General features: G+C 38.2%; 1 protein-coding gene across 12 annotated transcripts in view; it reads left to right on the forward strand.

Moving 5' to 3' along the window:
- LOC132396137 (uncharacterized) overlaps positions 1-12,148 on the forward strand; it is a 174,093-nt gene that overhangs the window by 119,615 nt on the left and 42,330 nt on the right. For all 12 annotated transcript variants that reach the window (XM_059973647.1, XM_059973649.1, XM_059973648.1 and 9 more), the window contains 2 exons: positions 3,386-3,564; positions 5,477-5,642. In XM_059973647.1, coding sequence (XP_059829630.1) covers positions 3,386-3,564; positions 5,477-5,642 — 345 coding nt within the window. The remainder of the gene's footprint in view (positions 1-3,385; positions 3,565-5,476; positions 5,643-12,148) is intronic.

Consider the following 12,148-nt stretch of genomic DNA (forward strand, 5'->3'; position numbering starts at 1 on the left):
AGCACGGTTTCCTCAAGGGAAAATCTTGTCTGACAAATCTGTTGGAATTCCTTGAAATAACAAGCAGGATAGACAAAGGAGAATTGGTTGATGTTGTGTACTTGGATTTTCAGAAAGCCTTTGATAAGGTTTCACATATTAGGTGCTTAATGTGTTAAGAGCCCTTGGTATTACAGGAAAGATTCGAGCTTGGATAAAGCAGGATCTGACTAGCAGGAGGCAAAGAGTGGGAATAAAGGGAACCATTTCTGGTTGGCTGCTGGTGACTATTGGTGTTCCACAGGGGTCTGGTTGGGACCAATTCTTTTTACGTGATATATCAATGATTTGGATGAAGAAATTAATGGTTTTATTGTGAAGTTTGCAGACAATATGAAGATAGGTGGAGAGACCGGTAGTTTTGAGGAAGTAAATTGGCTACAGAAGGACTTAGACAGATTGGGAGAATGGCAAACAAATGGCAGATGGAATATAGTGCTGGGAAATGTGTGGTCATGCTCTTTGATAGAAAAAATGAAAAGGTTGACTATTTTCTAAATGGAGAGAAAATACAAAAAATTGAGATGCAATGAGTCATTGTGCAAGATTCCCTAAAGTTTAATTTGCAGGATGAGTCTGTGGTGAGGAAGGCAAATGCAATGTCAACAATCATTTCAAGAGGACTAGAACATAAAAGCAAGGATGTAATGTTGAGACTTTATAAAGCACTTGGTGAGGCCTCACTTGGAGTGTTGTGAGCTGTTTTAGGCCCTTTATCTTAGAAAGGATTTGCTGAAACTGGAAAAGGTTCAAAGGAGGTTCATGAAAGTGCTTCCAGGATTGAAAGGCTTGTCATATGAAGAGCGTTTGATGGCTTGGGCCTGTATTCACTAGAATTCAGAAGAATGAGGAGTGACCTCACTGAAACCTATGGAATGGTGAAAGGCCTTGATAGATTGGATGTGCAGAGGATGTTTCCTATGCTGGGAGAATCTAAGACTGGAGGACAGCCTCAGAATAGAGGGGCATCCTTTTAGAATGGAGATGAGGAGGAATTTCTTTAGCCAGAGTGGTGAATCTGTGGAACTCTTTGCTACAGGCAGCTATGGAGGGCAAGTCTTTAAGCATACTAAGGCAGAGGTTGATAGATTCTTGATTGGTCAGGGCAAGAAGGGAAATGGGAAGAAGGCAGGAGATTGTGGCTGAGCAGATAATTGGATCAGCCATGATGAAACAGTGGAGCAGACATAATGGGCCAAATGGCCTAATTCTGTTCCTATATCTTATGGTCTTATGGTGTATACTATACAACCTTGAGATTCATCTCCTTATGGGCAGGCACAGAACAAAAAAATCCAATAAAACCCATTAAAAATTAAGACCATCATGCAACCAATGTGCAGGAAAAAAACAAATTGTGCAAATAATAAAAGTAAGATATCCAGTAACTTCAGAATCTCTGGTGTTTATGCTCCTTCCTTTCCGGTCCTAATGAAGGGTCTCAGCCTGAAAAGTCAACTGTTCTTCCTTCCCATAGATGTGCCTGACCTGCTGATTTCCTCCAGCAGTTTGTATATGTTACTCTGAATATGCTTAAACTGTGTTAAGTCTGAGATGTGACCATTTGTTCTAAACATAACCACCATTGTAACCTTGCAGCTCTTTGTACTGAGAGTGAGGGTAACCTTCTCATGCAAACTGAAGAAAATTTGTTTCTAAGCTTCTACTAAATACCATTAGCTAAAGCTACTTGAACTACTACATGAAAATCTAATTCACTAATAAAGCTGGTAAATATAGTTAGATAAATTTACAAGAGATAGATGAATGCTTAGTTGCTGCTATATGTTGTGTGGTAACTACTTTTCAATAGATGTCAAATCTTTCCCACATCATAGTATTTTCTCCTAGTACCTATTAAAGATGAACATTGTATTACAGCGACAGTGTTCAGTGCTACATGGCAACATGACTCAGTATCATGTCACGTTTATTCATAGGAAATGTTACCAAACTCAGCAATTGCTATACTGGTATGATAATGTTGTGAAGAATTGCTGTACACGAGCTAAGTGCTTCATCATAAAAGGGAGACAGAGGAAGAAAAGGGGAGAGAGACAGAGACTTGAATCCAGAGAAAAGGAGAAAATCATATGCAGTGATGAGAGGCACCAAGAATCACTCCTTCTCTGCAGCTGCAAATGGTGTTGCCTCAGTCCAAAGAGAGATTGACCAGTTTTCTTCACTGAATACTGCATGGTACAAGGGCTATAAAAAAAAAGAATAAAACAATTTTAAAATATCTGCTTCTTAGGTATTTCTTTGGAAACAATGGGTACTTGCTTCTGCTCCAGTTCTCTGGGTTCTGAGGTGACTGATGATGCGGCTTCTGCCGACTCTTCTACAGATGGGAGAGATGTTGCTTGATGGTGTTCGCCACTGGATAGTTAGGGATGTTGAGCACTCCTTCCAGCATTAGTGCACCGTTGTAGAGACTTCATATTCAGTACATGCCCAAATGCTGGCACTCCATTTTGAGTAGTCACAAGATAAGATCTTTCATGAGTTAAAGAAGACTATCACAGTGTTCTTCAAGTGTTTGCTCTGTCTTCCTCATGGAGCTCAGAGTCTTCGTTTTGGGAGTCAGAAGTCAGGCTTGCTGATCCCTGCTACAACTTCTAAGGGCCGCACCTAGAGCACTGAGCGCAGTTTGGATCTTCTTCTCCAAGGAAAGATCTGCTATCTAGAAAAGGATTGCAGCAAATATTAACCATATTGACACTTTAGAAAGTGACACATTGGTGTAAGGAGAGTTTAGATCAACTAAATTCAGAGCAACGAAAGGAGATTGTATTGAAACTTGTGGATTTCTCACAGAGCTGGACTGAAAGCACTTGGCTGAAGAGTCTGGAATTTCATGATGATGAAAGGTCTCAGCCCAAAACATCAATTGGTTATTCCTCTCCATAGACGCTGTCTGAATTTCTGAGTTCTCCAACATTTTGTGTGTGTTACTGTGGATTTCCAGCATCTGCACAAACTCTTGTATTCACAATTGTATGACATAGGGTAAGCCATTTAGGATGGAGATTAGAAATGTCTTCGCTTAGAGGAGGACAACCCTGTAGAGTTTGTAATCATAAAGTGCTGCAGAGTCATTGAATATGTTTAAAGAGATACATTTCTGGGCACTAAAGGTATCAATGGCAATGGGGAAATGCAGCAATGTGGTATTGAGACAGAAATCAGCCAAGAATAATTCTGCTTCTGCTCCTATGTTGCTGTTTCTGTGTAACTATGAGGGAAATACAGCACTTATAAACTGATTATTGGCACTCTAGGATTATTGTGTCTAATATTGACATATTCCCTGTTTATACATCTGTTTATCTGTTTGATCTTCTAGGGAATACTGTGATTTCCTTGTTCAATGAACATGGAGATTTAAATGTTGGAGGATTCCAGCTCAAACTGAGAGGGGGGATGCCATCAAAAGGTCAGACTCTTCTCACTGCATCATCTCTAAATCATTATCCTATGATTCCCTGCTGCAGTTTATTAATCCGACTTTTGCCACACACACAGGTAATTTAGCTCAATTATCTCAGTTCAGTATTTATATAGCTCTTGTGATGATGTACTGCTTGTTTTAATATGAAGTGGTTATATGAGGAATAAATGGAGCCTGTCCTATGACATGTATTGGAAAGTGCTTTCAGAACAATGAATTATTTTAAAATGCAGCTGCTATAATTGGAGGGATGCACATTCTGCATATCATAAGAACTGCTAAGATGGAATAAGATCTAAATTGGCTAAAGTTGACTGAGCACAGGATATAAACTTGATTGTTAAAACTTGATCCTTACTGCAATATAGTGGATTCTGGTTAATTGGGAAACGTCAGGACCACTACATTTTGGCCCAATTAAGTGGCTGCCCCACTTATCTAAAGATTCATGGAAGTAGTTTAAAAGATATAAAAAAGACAAACTACTGTTTAACTGAGTAAAAAGTTATATACTTAAATGAAATACAAAACAAAACTATCAATACTGCTACAGTACTATAAAACTGTGTATTAGTTCCTAATAGTTATGGACAGAGAAATAAATTGAGTGTATGCTGCTGTGTTCTTTTGATTAACTGTAAATGAGCAAAGTTAGCGTAGATGCCTAATGCAGATAATGGACTACCTTCATACAATTCTTTTGACAATTGCATACTCCAAATCTTCATTTTCATTGTAACATTCGAGATGATTGTGAATTCCTTTAAACATTTCAGAATTCCTAACTTGTTGATGTAGTGAAATCATTTCATTTTCACCCCCAGCTGTTTCAGGCATCTCCAAACCTGTATGCTTGAAACCACAGTGAGCAAAACAGTTCAGGATCGTCTTACCAACTATCAGTAACAAAAAATCACTCCTTTTTGAACACAAACACATGTAACCGATGCTATTTTAAAATTGTTCACTCTAAGCACAGTGTAGTGTCTAACAGCCACACAGGTGCATGTGACTGACACTAGTTAGAAAATGTTTGGCATCAGACTCCTGCCCCAATTAAGCAGCATTGTGTCACAAATAAGTGAAGGGAATCCCAGCTATTTTCTCTATTTTTGTTCTTCAAGTGTTGTCTCAAATAAGTGGCTGCCCTAGGTAACTGGAATCTACTGTACTTTTGATGTAAATGGGGCAGCACAGTAGCATAGCAGTTATGTAACACTTCAGAGCACCAACCTGGTCCTGTCTTGATGAGGGGTCTCAACCTGAAACATCAACTGTTTATTCCTCTCCATTGATGCTGCTGAGTTCATCCAGCATTTTGTACATGTTGCTATGGATTTCCAGCAGCTGTAGAAGCTCTTGTATTTATGTACAGCCTATAACCCACCATTTTTCTTTCATCCATGTGCCTATCTAGGAGTCTCTTAAATGTACCTAATGGCTTCTACCACCACTCTGGAAGTGCAGTCCATTCCCTGTGTAAACAATCTAGTCTTGACATATCCCATAAACTTTTCTCCACTCACCTTTAAAAGATTGAAATTACAATTTGTGAGATGACTCCCTTTATTGGCCCTAATTCAAACAGAGCTGATCGTGAGTCCTTTGGTATCATATTGACTGGAAAATCCAAATGGGCGGAATTCTATCTCCTATAACTTGTGGCTGATTCTGACTTTGATGTATCATGGGAAGCTTCTGCTGAGGCAGGGATTTCCTTGTACCTCTAGTCTATTATTTCAAGGGGTGATCCGTTCTACCATCACAAGGGCTTAACTTTTCTATTCTTCCAGTTAAAGGTGCCGGAAATAGGGATGAGAAAACAGACTGGAATAAAACTGCTCATCATTTTGAACTTAATTTCTTACTTTAATTATAAAGCTTTCCATTTGACTCCTCATGAAAAATGAGTGGACTACAAGCTGTAGTGAACATCCAATAATGATAGCCCGTCTCCCAATTGACCATATTTTTCCCTTTGTTCAGGATCCTGTGCCCCCTCCAGGATATCTGAGCGGATTTTACTTCACAGAGGATGCAAAACCAAATAAATCTGAGCTGGAAGTTATTTCATCCTTCCAACAGGACAAGGAATTCACAGTCTCTGTGGGTGACGTAGCAGCAAGCCTAATGAGGAAGGAGCAGTCTGAAGGTAATGATTCACTCTCTAGGGAGGATTCCTATTTGTTAGGGAGAAGCACTGTTGACGTTTCTCCTTATAGATGCTGCCTGACCTGCTGTGTTCCACCAGCATTTTGTGTGTGTTGTTTGAATTTCCAGCATCTGCAGATTTCCTCGTGATTTCTATTTGTTGATGAGTTAGGCAATAGTGCATGACTGCGATTGAGGTGAAGAAAGATTTCCATTTAAATGGCAACTTTCTTGACCCAAAGATGTGCTGTCATTTTACAACCAGTAGAACTCTTTTGAAATATAAAATCCTGGGCAGAGAATTTGTACACAGCAATGTGTTAATGACCAGATTATCTATTTTTGCATGAACTATTAGCTCTGACAGTAGAAAGAAACAACTCCTGTTTTTGATTCAGGTGAAACCATGGCATGTTTCAGATCCACCAAAGAGAGTGGGCAAGCCTTTGGTTTAAGGACTTACCCAAAAGGGCACATTGAACAGCATAGTGTGGGGACTTCCAGTAAGATGGCGATTGTTTAGCTGCTCCAAACTTTTGCTCCGTCATTCTCCCTATCTTTGCACTATATGTCTCCATTCTTAAACTTAGTTAGGTATTTTATTAGGTCTCTTTTACTTGCCTGCGAACACATCTATCTTATAATGTCTACCAAAAGTACTAAAACCAGGGAAAAGGAAACTTATACGACTTTGCCAGCTGACATTCTCGCTGCTTTGGAACAGCATCGAGAAGATATTTTAAAGGAATTTAGAACTTCTTTCAACCAACTGGATGTCAAATTGGATCGGCTCAACGCTAGAGTGGACGAACATGCTGAACATTTATCTCACATCGACTCAACTTCTGAAGATTTAAAACGCCATGTTCAATACCTTGAAACTCTCTGCTCCAGTCTAAAGGAGAAGAATTGTAAACTTTTTTCCAAAATGGTGGATCTTGAAAACCGGAGCAGATGTTGCAATCTACGAATTCTTGGTTTGCCAGAGGCCACCGAACAGGGCTCTCTCATGAAATTTTTTTCCGATTTTCTCTGTGAGATTTTTGGGAAAGAATTTCTTCTGAATCCACCTGAGCTTGAAAGGGCACACAGGATCTACGTTCCCTGTGCAATTCTGGGTTCCCACCCATGGCCGGTAATTTTGTGCTTTCATCAATACCAGGTGAAAAACCGTTTGATTATGGAGGCATGCCGCAGAGGTACTTTTGCTTTTCAAAATTCAGTCATTCATTTTGTGGAGGATTTTGCCCCCCAGGTTCTGAAGATGCGTGCTGAGTTTAAAGGTGTAATGAAAGTGCTTTTTGATCGTGAACTCAGACCCTTCCTTCGAAATCCAGGCGATCTCCAAATTACGCTTACTACTGGAGAATATAAGTGGTTTAAATCAGTGAAGGAGGCTGAGGCATTTGTTGGAAGTCTTCCGGCCATCCAGTCTCCTTCGGAACCCAGTCGGACCTTCTAAAATGGTGGATAAGTACCTCTCATAGTAGAACTATTTTTTCCGGACTCAGACTTTACTTGAATAATTCAGACATTATCTATTGAAACTCTAGGGGCTGTAGACAATCTCTCCCTGGACTTGGTGCGTTTTTTCTAAATAGATAATCTGAGTTTAATGTTTCCCTGCGGACGTTTAGATTGTACTTGTGTAATCTATTTTATTCTTGTATAACTTTATCTATAGAGTTCTACAATTGACTCTAACTTGTTTTGGAGGTTTGGTGTTTTTATTGAAGGCCTCCCTGTTGGATGATTCACAGTTTAAGTTTTGCTTTTTTTTCTGTAAATGGTTGATAAGTACTCTCCTCGAATCTATAATTTCCCCCTTTTCTCCCTCCCTTTTTTTTTCTTTTAATCTTCTATAATTTTTCGCGGGTAGGTTAGTTTTGGTTTTCTTTGTATTAAGTTTTATACTTCTGTTGAAGTTGATCCTATTTGTAATTGTGTTTTCTAGTGCATAAACTAGTTACCATTTGCTATAGTATTTATACGGAACTGTTGTTAATGATACAAAACTGGAAGTCATATTTGGGTTAATTTTTTAAAAAAAAGCTAGCTGCTTTTTTTGGTAGCCGTCTAGTTTTGGGTTGCGAGGGTGGGGAGGATTCTCCAGTTCCAACACTACTCACTGTTTCTTTTGCTTTCCTTTGTTACTCAGGACATGTTTATGTTTTGATTCTACGAATCTATGTTTATATATCTGCTCCCAGACTGTTATTGTACTGCTTGACTTTTTATATGCCTGCTGCCTACTGTGCATTAACAATTGATAATGGCTAATACACTTAAATTTGTGAGCTGGAATGTAAAGGGATTGAATCACCCTGTTAAAAGAAGGAAGGTCTTCTCACATATTAAACAACTCAAAGCTGACATTGTTTTCCTTCAGGAAACTCATATTCGTTGTTTTGATAACTCCCGGCTTCTGTCAAAGTGGGCGGGTCAGGATTTTCATTCATCCTTTGCCGCCAAAGCTGGGGGGGGGGGGGTCTCCATCCTTATTAACTCAAATATTCCTTTTGAACTCCATAATAAGATATCTGATACAAATGGCCGTTTTATTAATGCTTCTGGTAAACTATATAATACTAAAGTTGTACTAGCAAACCTGTATGCCCCCAATTTTGATGATGTTAATTTTTTTGAACGTTTTTTTTCCTCACTACCAGACTTAAACTCATACTCTCTTATACTGGGTGGTGATTTCAATTGTTGGGTAGATCCTAATTTGTATCGATCATCCTCTGTTACTAGACCACCTACTAAATCTGCCTTAGCTTTTCAATCGTTTCTCTCTAATTATGGTATCTCCTTCATCCTACTGAGAGAGGTTATTCTTTTTTTCACATGTTCACCATACCTTTACTAGAATTGACTACTTCTCACTCGATAATCAACTCATTCCATTTGTCTATTCTTGTGATTATCAGAGTATACTGATTTCTGACCATGCCCCAATTACTCTGTCTTTAAACTTTCCTGGTCTCCCTCAGAGGAATAAACACTGGCGGTTTGATTCGACTTTATTATCGGATGATGATTTTCTAAAATTTATTAAGGATCAGATAACCTTTTATTTTAACACCAATTCATTACCTGAAGTGTCATCCCAGATTGTCTGGGATGCATGAAAGCATATTTGAGGGGTCAAATAATCTCTTATACAGCAAATCTTAATAGAAAGTCCTGTGCAGATCGATTAGATCTCATTAATCAGATTAAAGAATTGGATCAACTGTATGCTCAAATTAAGAATCCTGAACTATACAAGAAGCGTGTAGAACTTCAAACTAAATTTAATCTTCTGTCTACTCAACCTGTCGAACGCCAACTTCTCAAAAGCAAGAGTCGCTTTTATATTCATGGTGACAAATCTGGTAAATTTCTAGCCAATCAGCTGAGGCGTTCCAAAGCCAAACAACATATTACAAAGATCTGGAAGGAGAATGTAGACTTTACATCTGATCACTTAGAAATTAATGATGCATTTAAAAATTTCTATTCTCGACTTTATTCCTCGGAATCTTTGAATGACAATATCTCTGTTGATCATTTTTTAAATAATCTGAATATTCCTTCGCTTTCATCTGATTTTAAAGCCAAACTTAATGCGCCTATATCATCAGAAGAATTATCTTTTGCAATTTCTGCATTGTCCTCAGAGAAATCTCCTGGACCTGATGGGTTCCCCATAGAATTTTATAAATCATTCTCTTCACTTCTTTCTCCTCAGTTATTCTCAGTATTATCTGACTTGTTTAATTACGGCAAATTGCCACCCTCTTTTAATGAGGCATCTATTATTCTTTTATTAAAAAAGGGTAAAGACCCAACAGAGTGTTCCTCGTATAGGCCGATTTCTTTGCTTAATGTTGATGTTAAAATTTTGGCTAAAGTTTTGGCTTATAGATTAGAAACTGTTTTCTCTCTATTATTTCTGATGACCAAATTGTTTTTATTAAAAATCGTCTTCCTTTTTTTAACATTCGGCATTTATTTAACATTTTATATTCACCTCCAACTGGGATTCCTGAATGTGTTATTTCCCTCGATGCGGAGAAAGCATTTGATCGTATAGAGTGGAACTACCTTTTTGCAGTTTTAGAAAAATTTTACTTCGGTCAAAGTTTTATCTCTTGGATCAAATTGCTGTATTTGTGTCCTACTGCCTCTGTTTTAACTAATTTTCAGAAATCCCAGTTATTTAACCTTAAACATGGCACCCGTCAGGGATGCCCTTTAAGTCCCTTTCTCTTTGATTTGGCCATAGAACCTTTGGCGATAGCATTTCGAAATTGTCCTGAATTGACCGGGATTGGAGAGGGGGTGTTGAGCATAAAGTTTCTCTTTATGCTGATGACTTATTACTTTTTCTTTCAAATCCGTCTACATCCTTACCTCCAATGTCTTCACTTCTTGACCAGTTTAGCCAGTTCTCTGGCTATAAACTTAATTTACATAAGAGCGAACTTTTCCCAATTAATAAAGAAGCACAAGAATTAACATTTCGTGATCTCCCTTTTAAAGTAGTTCATAATCAATTTACTTACCTTGGGATGACAGTCACAAGGAAGTTTAAAGATCTCTTTCGTGAAAATTTTGCCAATCTTTCATATACTATAAAACAGTCTGGTACAATGGTCACCTCTATCTATGTCTTTGGTAGGTCGTATTAATGTTGTTAAGATGTATGTTCTCCCTAAACTTTTATATTTATTTCAATCAATCCCAATTTTTATTCCTAAATCTTTTTTTGATCCCTTAGATTCTATTATTTTGTCATATCTGTGGAAGAATAAGCGCTCTAGAATTAATAAAGTCTATCTCCAAAAACCTAAAAAAGAGGGTGGCATGGCTTTACCTAACTTTCGTTTATATTATTGGGCAGCCAATATACGTTGTGCTACCTGTTGGTCTTTTTTCCATGGCCAACCCGAGTGCCCTAATTGGGTGGCAATGGAGTTGAGCTCCACTAAAGAATTATCTATCTCTGCACTTCTTGGCTCTGTACTCCCTAGTAGTTTGTCCAGACTAATAGTTAATCTTCTTGTTAGACACACTTTGCATATATGGGCTCAGTTTAGGAAATTTTATGGTTAACCATATAACCATATAACCATATAACAATCACAGCACGGAAACAGGCCATCTTGGCCCTCCTAGTCCGTGCCGAACCCTTAATCTCACCTAGTCCCACCTACCCGCACTCAGCCCATAACCCTCCACTCCTTTCCTGTCTATATACCTATCCAATTTTACCTTAAATGACACAACTGAACTGGCCTCTACTACTTCTACAGGAAGCTACATGGTTTCCATGGTTTTTCCGTTTCTAGCCCTATCTTACATAATCACCTTTTTTTACCTACTACATATGACTCAGCATTCCATGATGGGTATAGGAAGGGCATTAGACATTTTGAAGATCTTTTTATTGATAATCGCTTCGCTTCTTTTCAACAGCTCTCTGCTAAGTTCAATCTGCCCAATGCTCATTTTTTTAGATATCTCCAAATTAGACACTTTATTATTCCTTTAATTCCTAACTTCCTTGAAATGCCTGAGAAAAATGTTATGGACTTATTTCTTTCCATTAATCAATTAGGTAAAGGTTTAATATCATTTATTCAAGATAAATTAGCAGCCTTATGACGTGCCCCTGTGGATAAAATTAAAATGGCATGGGAGCAGGATTTAAATACCTCCTTATCTGATGAGACTTGGGTCTCGTTTCTCAAATCGGTTAATTCAACCTCTCTTTGTGCTCGCCATTGCCTTTTACAGTTTAAGATTGTTCATAGAGCCCATGTGTCTAAATCTAAATTATCTCGATTTTACCCTGACATTAGTCTGCTTTGTGATAAATGCAAAAGGGGCGAGGCCTCTCTCATTCATATGTACTGGTTTTGTCCTAGCTTGGAGAAACTTTGGAAAGATGTCTTCATAACGTTATCGTATATTCTGAATCACCACCTAGAACCTAACCCTTTAATTGCTTTGTTCGGTTTCTGGGGTGAGACAGATTTACATCTGAGTTCGACTAAGTGTTGAATATTATCTTTTGCCTCTCTCCTGGCTAGACGTTTAATCCTCCTTAGATGGAGAGATGTTGCCCCGCCCACGCATGCTCAATGGCTTAACGATATTATGGCCTGCTTGGACCTTGAAAAAATTCATTATTCAGTTCTTAATTTGGATTTAAAGTTCCATAAGGTCTGGGGACCTTTTATTAAGTACTTTCATAACCTTCCTCTTAACTAAGGTTTTTTTTTTCGGTCCCTTGCTTTCAGCTCCTTTTTTTTTGGTGGTAGGCATTAATATCTTCTGTTGCTAAGTGTATTTACAGCTTTGGGGGTTTGAATGTCCTGATTTATATTCTCTATATTGTGTTGTGGTTGGTCTGGAGTTTTTTTTTGTTGCGGGGCTTGGGGAGGATACTAATTTTACATGTCTTCAATTTGGGTGCTTTCTCAATTATCTTTCTTTGTATCATATTGTTATTGTATA

Source organism: Hypanus sabinus, chromosome 6 (genome assembly GCF_030144855.1).
Source record: "Hypanus sabinus isolate sHypSab1 chromosome 6, sHypSab1.hap1, whole genome shotgun sequence".
Taxonomy (NCBI): domain Eukaryota; kingdom Metazoa; phylum Chordata; class Chondrichthyes; order Myliobatiformes; family Dasyatidae; genus Hypanus; species Hypanus sabinus.